The sequence below is a fragment of the Heterodontus francisci genome, chromosome 27 (assembly GCF_036365525.1).
Source record: "Heterodontus francisci isolate sHetFra1 chromosome 27, sHetFra1.hap1, whole genome shotgun sequence".
NCBI classification, from domain to species: domain Eukaryota; kingdom Metazoa; phylum Chordata; class Chondrichthyes; order Heterodontiformes; family Heterodontidae; genus Heterodontus; species Heterodontus francisci.
This window is the reverse complement of record NC_090397.1, coordinates 44,639,368-44,665,066: the sequence shown is the minus strand read 5'-3', so window position 1 is coordinate 44,665,066 and position 25,699 is coordinate 44,639,368. Positions and strand designations below refer to the sequence as shown.

General features: G+C 44.0%; 1 protein-coding gene across 8 annotated transcripts in view; it reads left to right on the top strand.

Moving 5' to 3' along the window:
• ccdc146 (coiled-coil domain containing 146) overlaps positions 1–25,699 on the top strand; it is a 145,422-nt gene that overhangs the window by 99,823 nt on the left and 19,900 nt on the right. For all 8 annotated transcript variants that reach the window (XM_068059244.1, XM_068059245.1, XM_068059247.1 and 5 more), the window contains one exon: positions 19,240–19,468. In XM_068059244.1, coding sequence (XP_067915345.1) covers positions 19,240–19,468 — 229 coding nt within the window. The remainder of the gene's footprint in view (positions 1–19,239; positions 19,469–25,699) is intronic.

Sequence of the window (25,699 nt, the reverse complement as noted above, 5' to 3'; positions counted from 1 at the left end):
ATAGGTACTGAAATTTTAAATATTCTCCTTTAATATAAGTGGTTAGGTTTGTAAACTGTGTTTAGCTCACAGTGCGTGGGTACATGTTGGATAATTGGCCACAGATGCCAGCATGCCCGATTCACTGTCCTCTGGATTTAAACATTTTTACAATCTTTGGAAGTCACGCTAAAAGTCTCATTACTCCTCAAATACCATGGAAATTCATGGTAACAGCCTCCCTGCTGAATCTTATGATTTGGGTAAAGTCATCTCCATTATCACTGCCAGGGATAGGCACCAACATGTTGTACCATGGACATTTGACAAAATTATTGACTCAGCCACGGACGGGGGGGGTAATTAATCCATATATAAAGTGTATTGCCAACTTAATGCCATCAAAGCACAGTCCAATTTAAAACGCATTTCTCCCTTTAAATGAAGGAGCTAAGCATACAAAATCAATGAAGAGCAGCACAAGTGAATTTGCCAGCTAGCAAGCAAAGCAGTATGCAATGTTAATGTGAATCATTTTTGTTGACAAAATATGTGTTAGCATATAGTCAGCGAACTAAACCATCACACAATAAAAACCAGACCATGAGAAGTAGCAGTGTCTTTCCCAAGTTGGGTTGTACGATCTTTTTTTTCGAATTCAACACCATGTTTTTTCTTGAGTAAGAAAAAAAGCGGAAAAACATGAGCATAGAATTAGAATTCACTGCTGCCTTCCAAGTCCCTCCTGGCCATTGAGGACACTTAATGCCTGTTAGACTTTATAAATGTGTTCTAGTTCAATAATTGAACGAGATATGACTGCAGATTGATGTCACAGAATCATGTAACACCAGAACTTGCGCAGGATCACTGTGGTCTTTGTGAAATGGCTCATTTACTCAACTTCCCATCCTTCTTTCTATTACATTAAACCAATATTTTTGGGGAGTTTCTAGTTTGTTTTGGACAGAGGTTTTTTTCAATTAAAGGAATTTTTACCTTTTGCAGTCGCTCTACATCACTTGCTGTCCCTCTTTCCAGCAGGTTCTCTCTCACACACACACACCCCTACCTGTGCTGTGTCCCAAATGATTCCTTCCTCCCTCCCCTCCCCCAGGCACCTTTATAACTGAGCTAAGTTTCTTTTAAAGTTTTGGGGTTTGATGTTATAGTTTATTAATCCTTAGTTCCTCCAAAAGAGCTAGAAAGCTGGTGGCCATTAACCCAGGCCTGTCACTGGAAGAAGCCCCACGGCTGCTGCCCCGCTCGATGCAAACGTGGGACTGGTAGCTTCTTATTGGGGGTGTTTGAGGCCTACACCAGAGGTTAATGAAGCTTCCCTGCCTACCCATGGCTCCATTCCTCCCCACCTACCTGCTGGCTCCTTTCCTCTCTTACACTCGGTGGTTTCTCACCAACTGCGGATCCGACATGACTGCCTCCATCCAACTCCAGCACCCGTGCTGCACATGCTCCAGTCACAGCCGGCAAGCTGCCGCATTAGGAGAGGTGGGTGCTGCTGGGGTCCCTCCCGATGCTTTCTAATTTCTTTCTTTCCTAGTAATTTTAAATGTCTCACTCCAAGCCTTTAAACTAGCTGCTAGGTTATTTGAAAACACAAGTTTAAAGGCTTGGGAGCAAGACATTTAAAATTACCATAGATGTCAAAACGTTTACCAAGGACATGTTGCCGACCGCTGATCACTGCTGACATGTAAAATAAGCACAAGATTGTTCAAATATCCTGGCCTTTAAGTTTTGGCTTCTTATAAATGTATAGCACTTTCAGTGTTGATTGGAAAAGTTTGCATTGTATTTTATTCATACAGTGAAACCTGTGCAAACAGACATCTGGATAAAAATGGACACTTATTGAGAGACCCAAATAACTTATATGGTAAAATATACAAGAGGCACTCTGAAACTACAGACAGCCTTCAATGCACCAAGCACTTTTACAACTTAAGACACAAGTCACACTGGTCAGTGCAAGGTGGTAGTGAGGCTTGTGAAAGAAAAGGGCATTGTGGAGTGGGAAGCTCTTTACCCAGCATCCACAGTATCAGAGAAACTGCTCTGTCTCTACCTCTAGGATTGAATGCTTATCCAGCACTATCTCAGGGACTGAGCAGTTTCTCTGCTGCTATGGATACTAGGTAAAGAACTCCCCATTCAGTAAAAGTTGTTTCTCACAGAAAACCTGCTGTTACCTTCCGCTAACTTGCATGAACTGACCTCGCCAGCCTTCCACATCAAAGAACATGCACGCGAACAGTGAGAGGGGCTGCCCTTTCCTGGCCCAGCACTGCACGCATACAAACTTTCAGCAGCTGCTTGCAGCTCTCCTCCCCCTAACCCCGCCACCGTCTTCTTTCCCTCAGCATCTGATGGTGGATCTGCTTCTTTGAGGAGCTTTGGCTTTGGGGAGTAAAGGTGGATGGATAGCTATCCCCGATCTCTGCTGCTGTACAGAGTGACAGACAGGCCTTTGAGGCCCTGCTAACAGTCAGTGTTTCTGCAAACTCACTGCTCAGCCAGAAAACTGTAGCTTCAGGTGACACATAATGTGACCTGTTGTGTTTTCGCTCCCAAATGTTCTCAATCTGTTCTAAGATTTGACTTGGAAGCTTCACTGTACCGGTGCAAAATGTCATTACATTTCCTCCTTTCTTTATCTTATGATTGTCCTAAAGCTGTTAAGCGGAATTGAGAAATGCAGTTCATTACTGAAGTTACACTCTGCTCCAAATGGGAGCGCTTTGAAATGAAATGGCAATTTAGACTGGAAAACTGTTAAGTGACCAGAGCTGAATGCTGGTGTGTGGGAGAGGGATTCTTAGCATTGTTGCAGCTGATTAGGTACTGATCATAATCTCAGTTGGTTCTTCAAGATCATTGGGAAAATGTTTACAGTCAATACAATAGCAACTTTGAAAATAAGGATACCTGCATAAAAAGTGCTCCTGATGTCAGTCCCTCATTTACAAGTTTTACAGTATTGCTTTATAAGGATTTTCATTGGTGCATTACTTTTTCTTGCCGTTTAAGACTGATATTTTGCATTGCATGGCCTTCTTCTTTGGCCTCCTTATCTCAAGGGACAATGGGTAAGCGCCTGGAGGTTTTTTAGTTTTAGTTTAGTTTAGTTTAGAGATACAGCACTGAAACAGGCCCTTCGGCCCACCGAGTCTGTGCCGACCAACAACCACCCATTTATACTAATCCTACACTAATTCCATATTCCTACAACATCCCCACCTGTCCTTATATTTCCCTATCACCTACCTATACTAGGGGCAATTTATAATGGCCAATTAACCGATCAACCTGCAAGTCTTTGGCATGTGGTAGGAAACCGGAGCACCCGGAGGAAACCCACGCAGACACAGGGAGAACTTGCAAACTCCGCACAGGCAGTGCCCAGAATTGAACCCGGGTCGCTGGAGCTGTGAGGCTGCGGTGCTAACCACTGCGCCACAGGTGGTCGGTGGTGTGTGGAGCAGCGCCTGGAGTGGCTATAAAGGCCAATTCTAGAGTGACAGGCTCTTCCGCAGGTGCTGCAGAAAAATTTGTTTGTCGGGGCTGTTACACAGTTGGCTCTCCCCTTGCGCTTCTGTCTTTTTTCCTGCCAACTGCTAAGTCTCTTCGACTTGCCACACTTTAGCCCCGCCTTTATGACTGCCCGCCAGCTCTGGCGGACGCTGGCAACTGACTCCCATGACTTGTGATCAATGTCACAGGACTTCATGTCGCGTTTGCAAACGTCTTTAAAGTGGAGACATGGTCAGCCGGTGGGTCTGATACCAGTGGCGAGCTCGCTGTACAATGTGTCTTTGGGGATCCTGCCATCTTCCATGTGGCTCACATGGCCAAGCCATCTCAAGCGCCGCTGACTCAGAAGTGTGTACAAGCTGGGGATGTTGGCCGCCTCGAGGACTTCTGTGTTGGAGGTACGGTCCTGCCACCTGATGCCAAGTATTCTCCAGAGGCAGCGAAGATGGAATGAATTGAGACGTCGCTCTTGGCTGACATACGTTGTCCAGGCCTCGCTGCCATAGAGTAAGGTACTGAGGACACAGGCTTGATACACTCGGACTTTTGTGTTCCGTGTCAGTGCGCCATTTTCCCACACTTTCTTGGCCAGTCTGGACATAGCAGCGGATGCCTTTCCCATGCGCTTGTTGATTTCTGCATCGAGAGACAGGTTACTGGTGATAGTTGAGCCTAGATAGGTGAACTCTTGAACCACTTCCAGAGCGTGGTCACCAATATTGATGAATGGAGCATTTCTGACGTCATGTCCAATGATGTTCATTTTCTTGAGGCTGATGGTTAGGCCAAATTCGTTGCAGGCAGCCGCAAACTTGTCGCTGAGACTCTGCAGGCACTCTTCAGTGTGAGATGTTAAAGCAGCATCGTCAGCAAAGAGAAGTTCACTGATGAGGACTTTCCGTACTTTGGACTTCGCTCTTAGACGGGCAAGGTTGAACAACCTGCCCCCTGATCTTGTGTGGAGGAAAATTCCTTCTTCTGAAGACTTGAATTGCATGGCCTATTTACAACTTATTTGCCAACAGCAGTTTTACTTTCAGCTGCAATTTCACTTGAAGGATGAAAATGGATAGGATTTTAGGGTTCTAGTAGCGCTCCTAAGGAGGGGGAGGTGCAGTTCTTGAGGGGCCAAGAAAGGCAGGTGCAAATTTACCTCAGGCACCAGATATATACTCAACCTTACCCTGGAATTAGAACCATAGAAAGATTATAGCACAGAAGGAGGCCATTCAGCCCATCGTGTGCGTGCCAGCTGAAAAACTAGCCGCCCAATCTAATTCCACCTTCCAGCACCTGGTCCATAGCTTTGCAGGTTACAACACTTCAGGTGCATATCCAGGTACCTTTTAAAAATATTGAGGGTTTCTGCCTCCACCACCATTCCTGGCAGTGAATTCCAGACACCATCACCCTCTGGGTGAAAAAGTCTTTCCTCATGTCCGCTCTAATCCTCCTACCAATCACCTTAAATCTGTGCCCCCTGGTAATTGACCTCTCTGCTATGGAAAACAGGTCCTTCCTGTCTACTCTATCTCGGCTGCTCATAATTTTATACACCTCAATTAAGTCATCCCTCAGCCTAATCTGTTCTAAGTAAAACAACCCTAGCCTATTCAACCCTAATCGCAGGAGGTGTAATACCTGCCCATTTACCTCCTCACTCCTCACTATCCCAGGCCCCAAACACTCCTTTCAGGTGAAGCAGCGATTTATTTGTACTTCGTTCAATGTAGTATACTGTATTCGCTGCTCACAGTGTGGTCTCCTCTACATTGGGGAGACCAAGCGCAGACTGGGTGACCGCTTTGCGGAACATCTCCGCTCAGTCCGCAGAGCTTCCGGTTGCTTGCCATTTCAACACTCCCCCCTGCTCTCATGCTCACATCTCTGTCCTGGGATTGCTGCAGTGTTCCAGTGAACATCAACGCAAGCTCGAGGAACAGCATCTCATTAACCGATTAGGCACACTACAGCCTGCCGGACTGAACATTGAGTTCAATAATTTCAGAGCATGACAGCCCCCATTTTACTTTCATTTTTAGTTATTTTTTCTTCCTTTTTTTTTACATTCTTTTTTTCATTTTTTACCATCTGTTTTTTGCATTTATTTCATTTCATCTTAGTTTGTTCAGTTTGCTTACCCACTGTTTTTTTTCAGGTTTGCACTTGCTGCTGTTCAATATTCAGTGTATTAACACCTAAGTTGTACTAATGCTTTGTCTTTCAACACACCATTAACATATTGTTTGCCTTTGCTCCGTGACCTTTTGGTCAGCTATGTGGCCTGGTCCAATCTAGACCTCCTTTGTTATCTCTTGCCCCATCCCCACCTCACTTGCTTATAACCTGTGACTTTTCTAATATTTGTCAATTCCGAAGAAGGGTCACTGACCCGAAACGTTAACTCTGCTTCTCTTTTCACAGATGCTGCCAGACCTGCTGAGTGGTTCCAGCATTTCTTGTTTTTATTTCAGATTTCCAGCATCCGCAGTATTTTGCTTTTATCCTAGCCTATTCAATCTTTCCTCACAGCTGCAACTTTCAAGCCCTGGCAACATTCTTGTAAATCTCCTCTGCACTCTCTCCAGAGCAACTGTCCTTCCTGTAATGTGGCGACCAGAACTGTACACAATACTCCAGCTGTAGACGAAACAGTGTTTTATACAGTTCCAGCATTACATTGCTGCTGTTCAATATTCAGTCCGTTAACACCTAATCTGTACTAATGCTTTGTCGTTCAACACACCATTAACATATTGTTTGCCTTTGCTCCATGACCTCTTGGTCAGCTATGTGGCCTTGTCCAATCTACACCTTCTCCTTTGTTATCTCTTGCCCCACCCCCACCTCACTTGCTTATAATCTGTGACTTTTCTAATATTTGTCAGTTCCGAAGAAGGGTCACTGACCCGAAACGTTAACTCTGCTTCTCTTTTCACAGATGCTGCCAGACCTGTTGAGTGGTTCCAGCATTTCTTGTTTTTATTCCAGCATTACATCCCTGCTTTTGTATTCTATACCTCGGCCAATAAAGGAAAGCATTCCATATGCCGCCTTCACCAATTTATTTATCTGTCCTGCCACATTTTGGGACCTGTGGACATGCACTCCAAGGTCTCTCATTTCTTCTACCCCTCTCAATATTCTCCCATTTATTGTGTATTCCCTTGCTTTATTTGCTCTCCCCAAGTGCACTACCTCACACTTCTCCGGATTGAATTCCATTTGCCACTTTTCTGCCCACTCAACCAAACTATTGATATCATTCTGGAGTCTACAGCCATACTCTTCACTGTCAACTACACAACCAATTTTTGTGTCATCAGCAAATTTCCCAATCATGCGTCCGACATTTAAGTCCAAATCATTCATATATACCACAAACAGCAAGCGACCCAACACTGAGCCCTGTGGAACGCCACTGGAAACAGCTTTCCATTCACAAAAACTTCCGTTGACTACTACCCTTTGCTTTCTATCACCGAGCCAATTTTGGATCCAACCTGCCACATTCCCCTATATCCCATGGGTTTTCATGGTATAACGTTCACAGACCTCCAATCCTCTGGCACCTCGCCGGTATCCAGTGAGGATTTGAAGATGATCCTCAGTGCATCCACTATTTCCTCCCTGGCATCCTTTAACAACCTGGGATGCAATCCATCCTACCCTGGTGATTTATCCATTTTCAATGATGTCAAACCCTCCAGTTCTTCTTCTCTCATTATGCTAACCATATCTAATATTTCACACTTCCTCTTTTACTACAATGTCTGCATCATCCCTCTCCTTTGTGAAGACAGAGGCAAAAAACTCATTAAGAACCTTGCCCACATCATCTGCATCCACGTGTTAGTTCCCTTGTACATCTCTGATAGGCCCTACCCTTTCCTTAATTATCCTCTTGCTCTTAATGTACTGGTAAAACATCTTTGGGTTTTCCTTTATTTTACCTGCCAATATTTTTTCATGTCCTCTCTTTGCTTTTCTAATTTCCTTTTTTACTTCACCCCTGCACTTTCTATACTCCTCTAGGCTTTCTAAAGTATTAAGATTTTTGTGATCATCATAAGCTTTCTTTTTCTGCTTCAACATACACTGTAAGCTTCTAGATAAATGGTGAAAATGGGTGAGATTCTAAACGAGTACTTTGCATCGGTATTCACAGAGGAGAGGGACATGACGGATGTTGAGGTTAGGGACAGATGTTTGATTACTCTTGGTCAAGTCGGCATAAGGAGGGAGGAAGTGTTGGGTATTCTAAAAGGCATTAAGGTGGACAAGTCCCCAGGTCCGGATGGGATCTATCCCAGGTTTCTGTGGGAAGCGAGAGAGGAAATAGTTGGGGCCTTAACAGATATCTTTGCAACATCCTTAAACACGGGTGAGGTCCCGGAGGACTGTAGAATTGCTAATGTTGTCCCCTTGCTTAAGAAGGGTAGCAGGGAAAATCCAGGTAATTATAGACCGGTGAGCCTAACGTCCGTGGTAGGGAAGCTGCTGGAGAAGATACTGAGGGATAGGATCTATTCCCATCTGGAAGAAAATGGGCTTATCAGTGATAGGCAACATGGTTTTGTGCAGGGAAGGTCATGTCTTACCAACTTAATAGAATTCTTTGAGGAAGTGACAAAGTTGATTGATGAGCGAAGGGCTGTAGATGTCATATACATGGACTTCAGTAAGGCGTTTGATAAGGTTCCCCATGGTAGGCTGATGGAGAAAGTGAAGGCGCATGGGGTCCAAGGTGTACTAGCTAGATAGATAAAGAACTGGCTGGGCAACAGGAGACAGAGAGTAGCAGTGGAAGGGAGTTTCTCAAAATGGAGACGTGTGACCAGTGGTGTTCCACAGGGATCCGTGCTGGGACCACTGTTGTTTGTGATATACATAAATGATTTGGAGGAAAGTATAGGTGGTCTGATTAGCAAGTTTGCAGACGACACTAAGATTGGTGGAGTAGCAGATACTGAAGGGGACTGTCAGAGAATACAGCAGAATATAGATAGACTGGAGAGTTGAGCAGAGAAATGGCAGATGGAGTTCAATCAGGGCAAATGCGAGGTGATGCATTTTGGAAGATCCAATTCAAGAGTGAACTATACAGTAAATGGAAAAGTCCTGGGGAAAATTGAAGTGCAGAGAGATTTGGGTGTTCAGGTCCATTGTTCCCTGAAGGTGGCAACGCAGGTCAATAGAGTGGTCAAGAAGGCATACGGCATGCTTTCCTTCATCGGACGGGGTATTGAGTACAAGAGTTGGCAGGTCATGTTACAGTTGTATAGGACTTTGGTTCGGCCACATTTGGAATACTGTGTGCAGTTCTGTTCGCCACATTACCAAAAGGATGTGGATGCTTTGGAGAGGGTGCAGAGGAGGTTCACCAGGATGTTGCCTGGTATGGAGGGCACTAGCTATGAAGAGAGGTTGAGTAGATTAGGATTATTTTCATTAGAAAGACGAAGGTTGAGGGGGGACCTGATTGAGGTGTACAAAATCATGAGAGGTATAGACAGGGTGGATAGCAAGAGGCTTTTCCCAGAGTGGGGGATTCAATTACAAGGGGACACGAGTTCAAAGTGAGAGGGGAAAAGTTTAGGGGGGATATGCGTGGAAAGTTCTTTACGCAGAGGGTGGTGGGTGCATGGAACGCATTACCAGCGGAGGTGGTAGACGCAGGCACGATAGCGTCTTTTAAGATGTATCTAGACAGATACATGAATGGGCAGGAAGTAAAGAGATACAAACCCTTAGAAAATAGGCGACAGGTTTAGATAGAGGATTTGGATCGGCGTAGGCTTGGAGGGCCGAAGGGCCTGTTCCTGTGCTGTAATTTTCTTTGTTCTTTGTTCTTTTATAACAAGGAGACTCTAGATTTGGCCATACCACCCTTTATCTTAGTGGGGACATGCCTACACTGTACCTGTAGAATCTCGCTTTTGAATGCCTCCCACTGGTTTGCCACTGATTTTCCTTTCAATAACTGTGTCCAGTCCACTTTCACCAGATTGCCTCTCAGTCTCGTAAAATTTGCCTTCCCCCAATTTAGAACTTTAACTCCTGTCTTATCTTTGTCCTTTTCAATGAATAGGCTAAAACTAACTATTATGATAGCTGTTTCCAAAATGGTCACCCACTGCTACTTCATCTACTTGCCCAGCTTCATTACCGAAGACTAAATCTAGAATTGCGCCCCCTCTTGTTGGGCTTGTTATGTGCTGGCTAAAAAAGCTCTCTTGAATGTCGTTCAAGAATTTTGTGCCCTCTGTGCCCTTCACACTGTTTGTATCCCAGTTGATATTAGGGTAGTTGAAATCACCAACTATTACTGCCTATAGTTTTTACACTCAGAAATTTGCCTACATGTTTGTTCCTCTATCTCCCTCTGACTATTTGGGGGTCTATAGTACACTCCTAGTCGTGTGGCTGCGCCTTTTTTTATTTCTGATCTCCACCCATATGGCCTCATTTGCTATTATTGACTCAACTGTTCTTATTGGGTATCTGAGAGCAGATCGATATTCAGCACCTACACTTTACAAGCAGTCTGGTCTATATCTATGCCATCCCCTTGTTCCTGAACTGCAGGTATCGTGGACCACCAATACAGCACTTCCTCTGGGTGTAAGGTCACTACTGAATTAAATCTTTACACCAGATCTTTTTACGTTATCAGGACAGCAAGCCAGATCAGTTAGTCAGTTCTCAACAGTACAGCAAGTAAACGACAACACGTTATTTAATTTTCCATGTGAAAAGGACAGTTTAGCTTGACAGAGCACAGGTGTTTTCTGGATGGCAGGGTTCCAAGAGTGCAGAGCATTGTAAATGGAACCCACATGATAATCTGGACTCTTTACACCAACTCCATGACCTATAGGAACTGAAACAACTCCCGACAACAACAATAAAATGCATTTACATAGCCCCATTAACGTATGAAAATTTCCCAAGGTGCTTCATAGGAGTGTAATCAGACATAAAATTTTGACCAAGTCAAAGAAAGACTGAAAGCTTGGTCAAAGAGATAGGTTTTAAGGTGCGTCTTATAGGAGAAAAGAGAGGTGGAGAGACAGAGTGGTTTAGGGAGTGAATTCCAGAGCTAAGGGCTGAGATGGCTGAAGACAATACTGCCAAAACTCAGGTGAAGAAAGCTGGGATGTACAAGAGGCCAGGGTTGGAGGAATGTAGGGTTCTTGGAGGGTAGTAAGGCTGGTGGAGGTTTGAGAGATCTTGGAGTCATAGTTGACCCCGAGATAAACTTCTGATAACACCTCTGCAACATCACTAAGACTGTCTATTGCCACCTCTGTAACATTACCTGATGATGTCCCCTGCCTCAACTCATTTGCTGCTGATACCCTCATTCATGCCTTTGTTAATTCTAGATTTGATGATTCCAATGCAGTCCTGACTGGGCTCCCACATTCTACCCACCATATACTTGAAGCCTTCCAAAGCTCTGCTGCCTGTGTCCTAACTAGCACAAAATCCCATTCACTCATCACCCCTGTGCTCGCTGACCTACACTGTCTTTCACTTAAGCAACACCTCGATTTGAAGATTCTTATCCTTGCTTTCAAATCCCTCCATGATCTCATCCCTCCTTATCTCTGTAATCTTCTCTGGCCCTATAACCCTTCAAGATGTCTGTGCACTTCGAATTCTCACCTCTTGAGAATCCCCATTTTTCATCATTTCACCAGTTGTGGACATGCCTTCAGCTGCCAAGGCCCTAGGCTCTGGAATCCTCTTCCTAAACCTTGCCACCTTTGTTTCCTCCTTAAAGACGCTCCTTAAAACCTATCACTTCTGCCCTAATAGCCCCTTATGTGGCTCGCTGCCAAAGTTTGCTTTATAACCACTCCTGTGAAGGGCCTTGGTGTGCTTTATAATGCTAAAGTTGCTGTATAAATGCAAGTTGTTGTTGTTGTTGTTGGCTGTAAGCCATTACGTCCCCTCAAACCTGCTCTGCCATTCAGTTAAATCATGCTGACTTGAACCTCAATTCCTTGATACATTTATCCAACAAAAGTCTGTCGATCTCAGTTAAAAGCTCCAAATGTCATTTGTCTAGCATCCACAGTCTTTTGGGGGAGAGGATTCCAGATTTCTACTACCCTTTTTGTGAAAAATGCTTCCTGATTTTAAGATTCTTGATTTCCCCAAATAATATCTAACCCATAGAGTTATTTTAACAATTTAATCAACATTTAATTGTGGCCATTTCGGAGACATGGGTAGAGCAGGGGCAGGAATGGATGTTGCAGGTTCCGGGAATTAGATGTTTCAGTAAGAACAGAGAAGATGGTAAAAGAGGGGGGGGTGTGGCATTATTAATCAAGGAGAGTATTACAGCGGCAGAAAGGACGTTTGAGGACTCGTCTACTGAGGTAGTATGGGCCGAGGTTAGAAACAGGAGAGGAGAGGTCACCCTGTTGGGAGTCTTCTATGGACCTCCGAATAGTTCCAGAGATGTAGAGGAAAGGATCGCGAAGATGATTCTCGACAGGGGCGAGAGTAACAGGGTAGTTGTTATGGGGGACTTTAACTTTCCAAATATTGACTGGAAATACTATAGTTCGAGTACTTTAGATGGGTCAGTTTTTGTCCAGTGTGTGCAGGAGGGTTTTCTGACACAGTATGTAGACAGGCCAACCAGGGGCGATGCCACATTGGATTTGGTACTGGGTAATGAACCCGGCCAGGTGTTAGATTTAGATGTAGGTGAGCACTTTGGTGATAGTGATCACAATTCGGTTAGGTTTACCTTAGCGATGGCCAGGGACAGGTATATACCGCAGGGCAAGAATTATAGCTGGGGGAAAGGAAATTATGATGCGATTAGGCAAGATTTAGGATGCGTAGGATGGGAAAGGAAACTGCAGGGGATGGGCACAATCGAAATGTGGAGCTTATTCAAGGAGCAGCTACTGCGTGTCCTTGATAAGTATGTACCTGTCAGGCAGGGAGGAAGTTGTCGAGCGAGGGAGCCGTGGTTTACTAAAGAAGTTGAAGAGCTTGTCAAGAGGAAGAAGACGGCTTATGTTAGGATGAGACGTGAAGGCTCAGTTAGGGCACTTGAGAGTTACAAGCTAGCCAGGAAGGATCTAAAGGGAGAGCTAAGAAGAGCAAGGAGAGGACACGAGAAGTCATTGGCGGATAGGATCAAGGAAAACCCTAAGGCTTTCTATAGGTATATCAGGAATAAAAGAATGACTAGAGTTAGATTAGGGCCAATCAAGGATAGTAGTGGGAAGTTGTGTGTGGAATCAGAGGAGATAGGGAAGCGTTAAATGAATATTTTTCGTCAGTATTTACAGTAGAGAAAGAAAATGTTGTCGAGGAGAATACTGAGATTCAGACTACTAGGCTAGATGGGATTGAGGTTCACAAGGAGGAGGTGTTAGCAATTTTGGAAAGTGTGAAAATAGATAAGTCCCCTGGGCCAGATGGGATTTATCCTAGGATTCTCTGGGAAGCCAGGGAGGAGATTTCAGAGCCTTTGTCCTTTATCTTGATGTCGTCATTGTCGACAGGAATAGTGCCGGAAGACTGGAGGATAGCAAATGTTGTCCTCTTGTTCAAGAAGGGGAGTAGAGACAGCCCTGGTAATTATAGACCTGTGAGCCTTACTTCGGTTGTGGGTAAAATGTTGGAAAAGGTTATAAGAGACAGGATTTATAATCATCTTGAAAAGAATAAGTTCATTAGCGATAGTCAGCACGGTTTTGTGAAGGGTAGGTCGTGCCTCACAAACCTTATTGAGTTTTTCAAGAAGGTGACCAAACAGGTGGATGAGGGTAAAGCAGTGGATGTGGTGTATATGGATTTCAGTAAGGCGTTTGATAAGGTTCCCCATGGTAGGCTATTGCAGAAAATACGGAAGTATGGGGTGGAAGGTGATTTAGAGCTTTGGATCAGAAATTGGCTAGCTGAAAGAAGACAGAGGGTGGTGGTTGATGACAAATGTTCATCCTGGAGTTTAGTTACTAGTGGTGTACCGCAAGAATCTGTTTTGGGGCCACTGCTGTTTGTCATTTTTATAAATGACCTGGAAGAGGGTGTAGAAGGGTGGGTTAGTAAATTTGCGGATGACACGAAGGTCGGTGGAGTTGTGGATAGTGCCGAAGGATGTTGTAGGGTACAGAGGGACATAGATAGGCTGCAGAGCTGGGCTGAGAGATGGCAAATGGAGTTTAATGCGGAAAAGTGTGAGGTGATTCACTTTGGAAGGAGTAACAGGAATGCAGAGTACTGGGCTAATGGGAAGATTCTTGGTAGTGTAGATGAACAGAGAGATCTTGGTGTCCAGGTACATAAATCCCTGAAAGTTGCTACCCAGGTTAATAGGGCTGTTAAGAAGGCATATGGTGTGTTAGCTTTTATTAGTAGGGGGATCGAGTTTCGGAGCCACGAGGTCATGCTGCAGCTGTACAAAACTCTGGTGAGACCGCACCTGGAGTAGGCGTGCAGTTCTGGTCACCGCATTATAGGAAGGATGTGGAAGCTTTGGAAAGGGTGCAGAGGAGATTTACTAGGATGTTGCCTGGTATGGAGGGAAGGTCTTACGAGGAAAGGCTGAGGGACTTGAGGTTGTTTTCGTTGGAGAGAAGGAGGAGGAGAGGTGACTTAATAGAGACATATAAGATAATCAGAGGGTTAGATAGTGTGGATAGTGAGAGTCTTTTTCCTCAGATGGTGATGGCAAACACGAGGGGACATAGCTTTAAGTTGAGGGGTGATAGATATAGGACAGATGTTAGAGGTAGTTTCTTTACTCAGAGAGTAGTAGGGGCGTGGAATGCCCTGCCTGCAACAGTAGTAGACTCGCCAACTTTAAGGGCATTTAAGTGGTCATTGGATAGACATATGGATGAAAATGGAATAGTGTAGGTCAGATGGTTTCACAGGTCGGCGCAACATCGAGGGCCGAAGGGCCTGTACTGCGCTGTAATGTTCTAATTCTAATGAAATTACCCCTCAATCTTCTATACTAAAGGGAATACAAGCCAAGTTTATGCAAACTGTCCTCATAATTTAACCCTCCCTCTAAGACCCAATATCATTCTGGTGATTCTGCACTGCACCCCCTCCAAGACTACTATATCCTTCCTGAGTTGTGGTGCCCAAAACTGAACACAGTACTCAAGGGGGGGAATTTTATGGGTCCTGCAAGAGTGGCATTTGTGGCAGTGGAGTGATTTAGTTAGGTGTGAGCTGATATTTCGATTTCCCAGTGGTGTTTTTTTCTCATGAGATTAAGTCGCATGTTAGCGACAGGTCGGGGTTCATGCCGTCCTGTGGCAGGTTCTAGCTTTCCATACATTTGCATAGCATGAATACTTGTTACCCTATAGTTATTTCAAATTAAGTCCTACCTGCCTGGATAGAGTGGAGGTGAAGGGCCTATTCACCTCAGCAGAGAGGTCAGTGACGAGGGGGCATAGATTTAAAGTGATTGGTGGAAAAATTAGAGGGGAGATGAGGAAAAACCTTTTCACCCAGAGGGTGATGATGGTCTGGAACTCACTGCCTGAAAGGGTAGTTGACGCAGAGACCCTCAACTCATTTAAAAGGAGTCTGGATATGCAGCTCAAGTGTCATAAGCTGCAGGGCTACGGACCAAATGCTGGAAGGTGAGATTAGAATAGGTGGATCATTTTTTGGCCGGCACAAACACGATGGGCCACGTGGCCTCTTTTTGTGCCTTAAACTTTCTATGATTAAGTCAGCAGCACCTGGGAATCTTGTGGCACCCAGTTTATGCTCATTTAAAGATGACATGCACCAGTTGGCTTTGTGCAGTTGTGTCTGAGGTCAGTGGGTTTATTTCTTGAACTCTTTGGCACAAAGGAAGGCCAACTTTGGAATAGATATTTGGCTGCAGGCTCGGGACCAGCAAGGGCAATGCTTTTGCAGTGATGGCATGGAAGGCATTGCGGGAGGGGGTGGGGGGGGGGGGGAGGGGTAATGGTATAGCGTTCAGGGTGTGTACTCGGGGTGGGCGAAAAAATAATGAGGTAGAGTGATGAATAAAAATGATTCAAGCTATATTAATCTTAAATCTGTGCAAAGGAAAAGAGAGCATGCAGGCTGGTCAGCTTCCGTGCTTGCAATGCAGAATGCTTAATAGCCCCGCCGCTAATTGTGCTTTGTAGAGTTTGGGATCCACCAATGGAAAGCCGTTCCTACCGCATGATCACATGTGTCCCCAGTGCCTGCTGTCAGAATGTGAATTTAAATATGTGATTGCGTGGGAACCAGCAAAAATGGAAGTGCCACCAACTTCCAGTTCCACTGTCGGAAACACCGCAAGATGCATAAAATACCACTTCCTCCCCTTTGCATTCCAGCCTCCTTGAGATAAAGACCAATCTTTATAATTGTTGTACTTGGATTGCTAAATCTCTTTGCCTCTTCACTGTTTCTAGTTTCCCACCATTTGGTAAATACTCTGATATTAGTTATTATGGTTTTCATCCTGGTGTGTGTGGAAATTTATTATCCAGACTGAATCACAACAATCCATGTCAAATGAGAACCAAGTAGAAAAGAAGTTCTAGCACCTCTGGTGAAATTGTGAGTGTCCAAATAAGAGAGAAATAGAAAGTAGAGCTCTTTCACCATAGTCCTGTAGAACTTAAGTATCTACAATGTACTAGGACAAACAAGGTAGAAGAATTAAAATATTAGTAAGTAGCTGATTGCGTTTTTTGGGATTTTTTTCACGTAGTTGAAGGATACTTCTGTTTCTGTCAGAATCAGAGACGGTGGGCTGAATCTTGCCACTAGCATGCCAATCCTGATGTCGGGATCAATTCCGGCTCAGGAACCTGGAATTGGGTGCGGTGGGACATCGGACGCAATCTTCCCAGAGGCAACCAATTAAGAAGCCACCTCCGGGAGCCCCGCCCAATTAGGGATGGTGGCAGGGTTCCAGCGAGGGAGGTCCAATCAAAGTGGTCCATGCATAGGGTTGCCATCTGCCTTTGCAGTTTGGGCAATGCCTGGCCATCAGCAGGAGCGTCAGCGGTGCCATGGAAGCACCTTCAGCGTGAGAGAAGTAGCTGCCACTGAAGCAATGCAAGCTCTAGCAGAGACATCAGTCTCTATGAAATGGTTGCAAGGGTATGCCTGCTGCCTGGGGATAAATCCCTTTTGTGAATTACTGCCAGCAAATAAACTTAAACCCTTAAATAAGTTGCAACTCGGACCTCCCGCCGCAAAGTCGCCTCCAATCCATTTTCAGGCTCTTGACACAGTGGTGGGTCCATGCGTCCCAGGGAAACTCTCTTGCAGCATGGAGATAAGTGACTCATTACCAGCCTTGATTGGCTTCCCATCATTGCCTGGCGTGTTACCATCGAACCCACTAGACCGCCTCTGGTAGAAGCACACGGAGGCGTGAACGCATCTGGGAGCTGACACAAGATGCATCTTTCCAAATTTCCTCACATCTAGCACCTCCAAAGCCACCTCCTCAGACCTGGTAAAATTCAGTCCAATGTCTGTGATAAGTTTTGATGTTGACATTGAACACTTCAGCTACAGTCAATCCATTTGTCATTCACAGATCATAGCGAGTGTTTATATGCTCGTCATTGTATGCTGAGAATTAGGAATAACTTTCCTGGATAGTGTTACACCAATAATAGCTTCACCAAGCACTACGAATCTGCCATGGGAAATACAGGCAAAAAATATTTTAGAATTATGTAAATGATTCAGAAAAAGGAGGAAGATTTGAGGAGGGAAGAAGGAAGTACAAACAAACAAAGTGCACAAATACAGCCTATTATGTTAATTTGAATTACTGTTGAATTTAAATCTTTTTAGTATAAAAACAAGAAATGCTGGAACCACTCAGCAGGTCTGGCAGCATCTGTGGAAAGAGAAGCAGAGTTAACATTTCGGGTCAGTGACCCTTCTTCGGAACTGACAAATAGTAACAATGTCACAGGTTATAAGCAAGTGAGGTGGGGGTGGGGCAAGAGATAACAAAGGAAAAGGTGTAGATTGGACAAGGCCACGTAGCTGACCAAAAGGTCATGGAGCAAAGGCAAACAATATGTTAATGGTGTGTTGAAAGACAAAGCATTAGTACAGAAAAGGTGTTAACGGACTGAATATTGAACAGCAGCAAGTGCAAACATGAAAAAAAGACATTGGGTAAGCAAACTGAACAAACTAAGATGAAATGAAATAAATACAAAAAAAGGGGGTTGTAAAAAATGTAAGAAAGAAAAAAGAAGAAAAAACAACTAAAAATGAAAGTAAAATGGGGGGCTGTCATGCTCTGAAATTATTGAACTCAATGTTCAGTCCGGCAGGCTGTAGTGTGCCTAATCGGTAGATGAGATGCTGTTCCCCGAGCTTGCGTTGATGTTCACTGGAACACTGCAGCAATCCCAGGACAGAGACGTGAGCATGAGAGCAGCTGGGTGACCGCTTTGCGGAACACCTCCGCTCAGTCCGCAAGCAGGACCTTGAGCCTCCGGTTGCTTGCCATTTCAACACTGTCCCCTGCTCACATCTCTGTCCTGGGATTGCTGCAGTGTTCCAGTGAACATCAACGCAAGCTCGAGGAACAGCATCTCATCTACCGATTAGGCACACTACAGCCAGCCGGACTGAACATTGAGTTCAATAATTTCAGAGCATGACAGCCCCCCACTTTACTTTCATTTTTAGTTCTTTTTTATTTTTTACATTTTTTACAACCCCCTTTTTTTGCATTTATTTCATTTCATCTTAGTTTGTTCAGTTTGCTTACCCACTGTTTTTTTTCATGTTTGCACTTGCTGCTGTTCAATATTCAGTCCGTTAACACCTTTTCTGTACTAATGCTTTGTCTTTCAACACACCATTAACATATTGTTTGCCTTTGCTCCATGACCTTTTGGTCAGCTATGTGGCCTTGTCCAATCTACACCTTCTCCTTTGTTATCTCTTGCCCCACCCCCACCTCACTTGCTTATAACCTGTGACATTTTTAATATTTGTCAGTTCCGAAGAAGGGTCACTGACCCGAAACGTTAACTCTGCTTCTCTTTCCACAGATGCTGCCAGACCTGCTGAGTGGTTCCAGCATTTCTTGTTTTTATTTCAGATTTCCAGCATCCGCAGTATTTTGCTTTTAAATCTTTTTAGTGCTGTGTTATATCCATGGTTGAATTTGAAATACTGGATAATTCAGACTTTCCAGTGCAAAGAAAAAAATAAATATTTTATACTGTAACTAAATGGGAATAAGACGTTTTGGGAACAAAGGAACACAGTTACTTGAGTCTTAAGGCATTTTGTGAAGTAATAGGTAAATGTGAACCTGACAGGAGCACTCCTGTTTCTTGGCCACTATGTTCAACACTGCTAAACATCTCAACCATGCCAAACTGCATATTACCCCTAAGCAATGCAACTAGAGATCCACTATTAACGATATAGTAAATAGATTATTTTTTAAAGATTGTCTGTGAGCAATGCTACAGAAGACCAATCATTCAGTGCTTTTTACTTCTTCAGGGATGTATAGCAAAAGCCTCTCTAAAGTCTCAGTTCCTCCACAGCATAAAAGTTTCCACTCAGAATGTGTCAAAACTGATATCCAGTTGTTTCTGTTGGCTAAAAGACCTGTGACAATCAATTGCAAAATGAGTGGGGAAACAAGTAAACAATAATCTGATACAGTGTTTGTGTTGTTTGCAGAGGAATACATTTGATTGAAAGGGAAGAGGAAGTTTGCATTTTCTATGAGAAACTAAGCATTCAGGACTCATTGATTAGTAATGGAGATGTGGAATTACACAGTATGGAGGATGAAATACGATTCCTGAATATTCAGTTAACAGAGGAAAAGAGACAGATTCAAATGGTTCGCAAAGATGTGCCAAGTAAACATGAACTGGAGTCAAACTTGACCACATTACAGAGAGAGGTAAGAAAAGGACAAATTCAGTAGCTTGATCTTTGTTACTAAAAAGGGCAAACTTCTTTGAGGACATTATAGATAGCATGGATAGTGAAATATTTGGATTTTTGGAAAGGTCTTTGACAAAGTCTAAAATGAATGACTACTCATAAAAAACATTGGAATCCAAGTTAGAAGACAGATTTTAGAAACAGGAAATAGAGTACTTAGGAAGATGTATAAAATTGGGGGAGATGTTGAATAATCTCTCATGGAACAGAATTGTCAAAATTAGAGCCGGAAGTTGTCACAATGCATTCATCATTCATAAGTAAACTCTGCCTGAGCTCTTCAAGCATGGCAAGGGATCCCACCCCTCCCCCCACTTCCATGTGTCAACCCACTAAGAGCTGTACAAACAGCAGCAGAGGATTACAATAATGAGGGACATATGTCTAGCAGAGTGGCCATCAAGAGGGCAATTGGAATCTTAAAGAAGTGGTTTCGCTGTTTTGGCGGGTCAGGAGGACCTCTGCATTATTCTACTGCCTATGTTGAACTTTGCTGTGCAGCATGCAAATTAGCCATCCAAAAAGATGGAGATGGACATTCCTGCTTTGAAGGTAGAAGTGCATGGAGGAAAACATCAGGATGGCCATCACTAGAGGACCCTTCAATGATTGCTGCCAGAGGAATTAGTTCACAACTGATCAATTAAATCTTCTCTTCTTTTTAACGCAGTCCACCTTTGTCATCATTGCCTTAACTCCTTCTCTACCACCATCAAATAAAGGACAAATCTTTCAATCCAGTTTCCATCCTCGAACATCACATTAGATCTATTTACCGCTACATGACTACGCCAATAATAATAGGAACAACTTGCGTGCATATAGCACCTCAATACATATATCCTCAGAACATTCCAAAGCAATTCACATCCAATGAAGTTCTTTTGAAGCATTGGTTGAGGGTTGAGGCTGAAAATTGGATGACTATCTCCCAGGTGGTATCAGACAGCTGATGTAAGAGATCTGGTGGTCTCACCCCGTTAAAGTGGAATAAAGGGTTTTAGGGTTCTACATGGTTAAGAAACCTAATTAATGTCTCCTTTAACCAGAGTGCAATGTGAAGTGTTCGTTCTGCATTGTAATTGTGAGTACAATTCAAAAGTACTTAATTGGCTGTGAAATGCTTTGGGTTGTCCTTAGGTAATGAAAGCCACCATATAAATACAAATGCTTTCATTGTATTTTTAGTTGCATAGCTCTTAAGTTTAGAGGATGAAAAGTGTGCAAATGCCTCGGGTGCTCAAAGAATTAAAGGGAGAGTGGCCAATGTATTACCTCCCCTGCATTGCTCATATTACTGAACTTCTTGTGACATGAGTCTGCACCTTTATGGGTGAATGCTACCACTCAATGCCATAGTGCTGTACTCATGTACAGCATCATGATCACAGTGGCACTTTGAACCATCTGTCGAATTATATTTGACATTTTCTTTTACCCTTTCTGCCACAATGTGATTCTGTTCTTTAGACCTTATGTCAGTACTACAATGTGTGTGTGTGTGTGTCTGTGAGTCACCATGGTTTTATTGGTCAAATTCAGCATAGCAAAAAATGTGTATTACTTTGCCATTTTGGTCTGGAAGTTGCAATGTATTGACACAATCTCAAAGAACAAAGAACAGTACAGCACAGGAACAGGCCATTCAGTCCTCCAAGCCTGCGCCGATCTTGATGCCTGTCTAAACTAAAACCTTCTGCACTTCCGGGGACCATATCCCTCTATTCCCATCCTGTTCATGTATTTGTCAAGATGCCTCTTAAACGTCGCTATCGTACCTGCTTCCACCATCTCCCCCGGCAGCAAGTTCCAGGCACTCACCACCCTCTGTGTAAAGAACTTGCCTCGCACATCCCCTCTAAACTTTGCCCCTCGCACCTTAAACCTATGTCTCCTAGTAATTGCCACCCTGGGAAAAAGCTTCTGACTATCCACTCTGTCCATGCCACTCATCACTTTGTAAACCTCTATCATGTCACCCCTCCACCTCCGTCGTTCCAGTGAAAACAATCAGAGTTTATCCAACCTCTCCTCATAGCTAATGCCCTCCAGACCAGGCAACATCCTGGTAAACCTCTTCTGTACCCTCTCCAAAGCCTCCACGTCCTTCTGGTAGTGTGGCAACCAGAATTGCACGCAATATTCTAAGTGTGGCCTAACTAAGGTTCTGTACAGCTACAACATGACTTGCCAACTCTTATACTCTGTGCCCCGACCGATGAAGGCAAGCGTGCCGTATGCCTTCTTGACCACCTTATTCACCTGCGTTGCCACTTTCAGTGACCTGTGGACCTGTACGCCCAGATCTCTCTGCTTGTCAATACTTCTAAGGGTTCTGCCATTTACTGTATACTTCCCACCTGTATTAGATCTTCCAAAATGCATTACCTCACATTTGTCCGGATTAAACTCCATCTGCCATTTCTCCGCCCAAGTCTCCAACCGATCTATATCCTGCTGTATCCTCTGACAATCCTCATCACTATACGCAACTCCACCAACCTTTGTGTCGTCCGCAAACTTACTAATCAGACCAGCTACATTTTCCTCCAAATCATTTATATATAATACAAACAGCAAAGGTCCCAGCACTGATCCCTGCGGAACACCACTAGTCACAGCCCTCCATTCAAGAAAGCACCCTTCCACGGCTACCCTCTATCTTCTATGACCGAGCCAGTTCTGTATCCATCTTGCCAGCTCCCCTCTGGCTCTGACCGTGTGACTTCACCTTTTGTACCAGTCTGCCATGCGGGACCTTGTCAAAGGCTTTACTGAAGTCCATATAGACAACATCCACTGCCCATCCTTCATCAATCATCTTCGTCACTTCCTCAAAAAACTCAATCAAGTTAGTGAGACACGACCTCCCCTTCACAAAACCATGCCTCCTCTCACAAATAAGTTCATTTGTTTCCAAATGGGAGTAAATCCTGTCCCGAAGAATCCTCTCTAATAACTTCCCTACCACTGACGTAAGGCTCACCGGCCTATAATTTCCTGGATTATCCTTGCTACCCTTATTAAACAAAGGAACAACATTGGCTATTCTCCAGTCCTCTGGGACCTCATCTGCAGCCAAAGAGGATACAAAGATTTCTGTCAAGGCCCCAGCAATTTCTTCCCTTGCCTCCCTCAGTATTCTGGGTAGATCCCATCAAGCCCTGGGGACTTATCTACCTTAATGCTTTGCAAGATGCCCAACACCTCCTCCTTTTTGATAACGACATGACCCAGACTATCTACACTCCCTTCCCTAGACTCATCATTCACCAGGTCCTTCTCTTTAGTGGATACTGATGCAAAGTACTCATTTAGTACCTCGCCCATTTCCTCTGGCTCCACACATAGATTCCCTCCTCTGTCCTTGAGTGGGCCAACCCTTTCCCTGGTTACCCTCTTACTCTTTATATACGTATAAAAAGCCTTGGGATTTTCCTTAATCCTGTTTGCCAATGACTTTTCATGACCCCTTTTAGCCCTCCTGACTCCTTGCTTAAGTTCCTTCCTACTTTCTTTATATTCCTCAAGGGCTTCGTCTGTCCCCAGCCTTCTAGCCCTTACGAATGCTTCCTTTTTCTTTTTGACTTGGCTCACAATATCCCTCATTATCCAAGGTTCCCGAAACTTGCCAAACTTATCCTTCTTCCTCACAGGAACATGCCGGTCCTGGATTCTAATCATCTGACGTTTGAAAGACTCCCACATGTCAGATGTTGATTTACCCTCAAACAGCCGCCCCCAATCTAAATTCTTCAGTTCCTGCCTAATATTGTTATAATTAGCCTTCCCCCAGTTTAGCACCTTCACCCGAGGACTACTCTTATTCTTATCCAGATGTACCTTAAAACTTACGGAATTATGGTCACTGTTCCCAAAATGCTCCCCTACTGAGACTTCGACCACTTGGCCGGGCTCATTCCCCAATACCAGGTCCAGTACGGCCCCTTCCCTAGTTGGACTATCTACATATTGTTTCAAGAAGCCCTCCTGGATGCTCCTCACAAATTCTGCCCCATCCAAGCCCCTAGCACTAAGTGAGTCCCAGTCAATATAGGGGAAGTTAAAATCACCCACCACTACAACCCTGTTACCTTTACATCTTTCCAAAATCTGTCTACATATCTGCTCCTCTACCTCCCGCTGGCTGTTGGGAGGTTTGTAGTAAACCCCCAACATCGTGACTGCACCCTTCCTACCTTCCTATTCCTGAGCTCCACCCATATTGCCTCGCTGCGTGACCCCTCCGATGTGTCCGCCCGCAGTACAGCTGTGATATTCTCCTTAACCAGTAATGCAACTCCCCCACCCCTTTTCCATCCCCCTTTATCCCACCTGAAGCTTCTAAATCCCGAGAGAATCAGAGTGAGAAATTGTTAGAATGATGAGAATCTAAATGACTTTGCTCTCCTTGAAGTAAAATAATTTGCCAAATTTCAAAATGTTCACTAGTTTGAAATAGAACAATTCTAATTCATTTTGTAAAAAAAAAAATCACCTGGAATTTCTCCAGGATTTCTACCAATCTTGTGCTAAGATGAGAGATGAGGAACCCCAGGCAGAATTTGATAGGCCCCATGGAGACGGGCTTGTAGGCGAGGGGGACCAAAGAATTGTGACGGAAGGTGGGGGACGGAGGGCCTGTCAACTTCCCATCGCACCACAATAAGGTGGGGGTGGGAAAGGCTGAAGACTGACTTCCCACTCAGAAGCCATTTGAGGCCCTGAAGTGGCTTTTCCCAGGCCACTAATCTCCAGGGCTTACTGATGTGTTGTGTGAGGGCTCTGATCTCTGGTACTTTTTTTCTCTATTGTTGTTCCTCACCTTTACATTATGTACTGTCTTATCCTGTAGGAAGTGAGGGTGAGTTATTGAGTGCTTGTTAAATGGAGATGTACGGCTTGTGCACATAATACATGATTTTGAGGCTGGAGAAAAAGCAAGATGGAATAAGGATGGCAAGGTTATGAATGTAAAGCCAAAGGTTTGAAGTGAGAAAGGAGTCCTAGGAGTTGTTGTTGGTTATGCAAATGGTCAAACATGAAAAGAGAATGGTGTTAAGAGTGTGGTGTGAAGAGAGCAAAGGAAGAGGTGTGTTTGAATTGAGAGAGATGTGTGGAGCCTACTCTTGTCATTGTATTCTGAAGGATATGATGGAGGGGAGCACATTGAGCTGTGCTTGAAAGGAGTACATCAGAGAATTGACACTGCAAGCCCTATCTCTGAGTCACATTCCCTTATAAGCGTGGTGTGGTGCTGGACCATAGGAGTGCTGAATTTACCTGAAAATTATCCATCTTGTAACAAAACTTATATGAAAGTAAGTGAAAATGCATCATGCAACCAGTTAATTATATTGTAAACTACTTTTGTAGGGTCATCTTTCTAAATGCAAATGCAACAAAATAAATCTATTTTTAAATAGTGATAAATTGTGCCTTGCAGCAGAGTGGGCATGCATGTTGTAGCTCTGAAAGAGTTGTTTGTCTGAAAGAGTTTCTGAAAGCATGCAGCCTTAGTCATGGTGTGACAGGTTCAGAGGAGATTAGTGGCACGCATACTTTACTGATTACTCTGTATAGGAAAAAGAACAGTAAAACTCATCTTGGCAGGCTTATTTGGGCTGTTAAACAGTTTCCACATCTGCTCTCTTGACCCTTGGATACAGCAGTAAATCATAGGGCCATCTCCTCCCAAATTGAGTTCACATCTCTGACGAAGTTTCCCCAGACATCCAAACAAGATAACCCTCCTTTTTTATTTCAATGTGGGACAAAAAACTATATCCTAATGCTTCCGATTGCATAATTGATTGCATGCTTCTTTACTGTTGTACTTGGAAAGCCACTTAAAATACAGATGGCATCCAGACTGTCAATTGTGATGAAAGAACCAGCTTTTCCCAAGATATGCTCAGAGTTTTTCAATATATTTGTCACATCTGTTTTTCCAGAATTGAGAGAGGAATAAATGTCTACCTGTCTTTGTTCCTAAAGATAAAACACATTAGCGCTGAAATTCCAATAGGATAATGGTGCCATTGGGACAAAGGTGGATCTTCCACCCATCATGACACCTCAATATGGACCCCATCTTAAGTTTCAGGATCAAGTAATTAGAATATGGAGAAGTGTGCAAATTGTGTAAATTCAGGCTGCAACGCCTCAGATATGGGGCGGGGGGGGG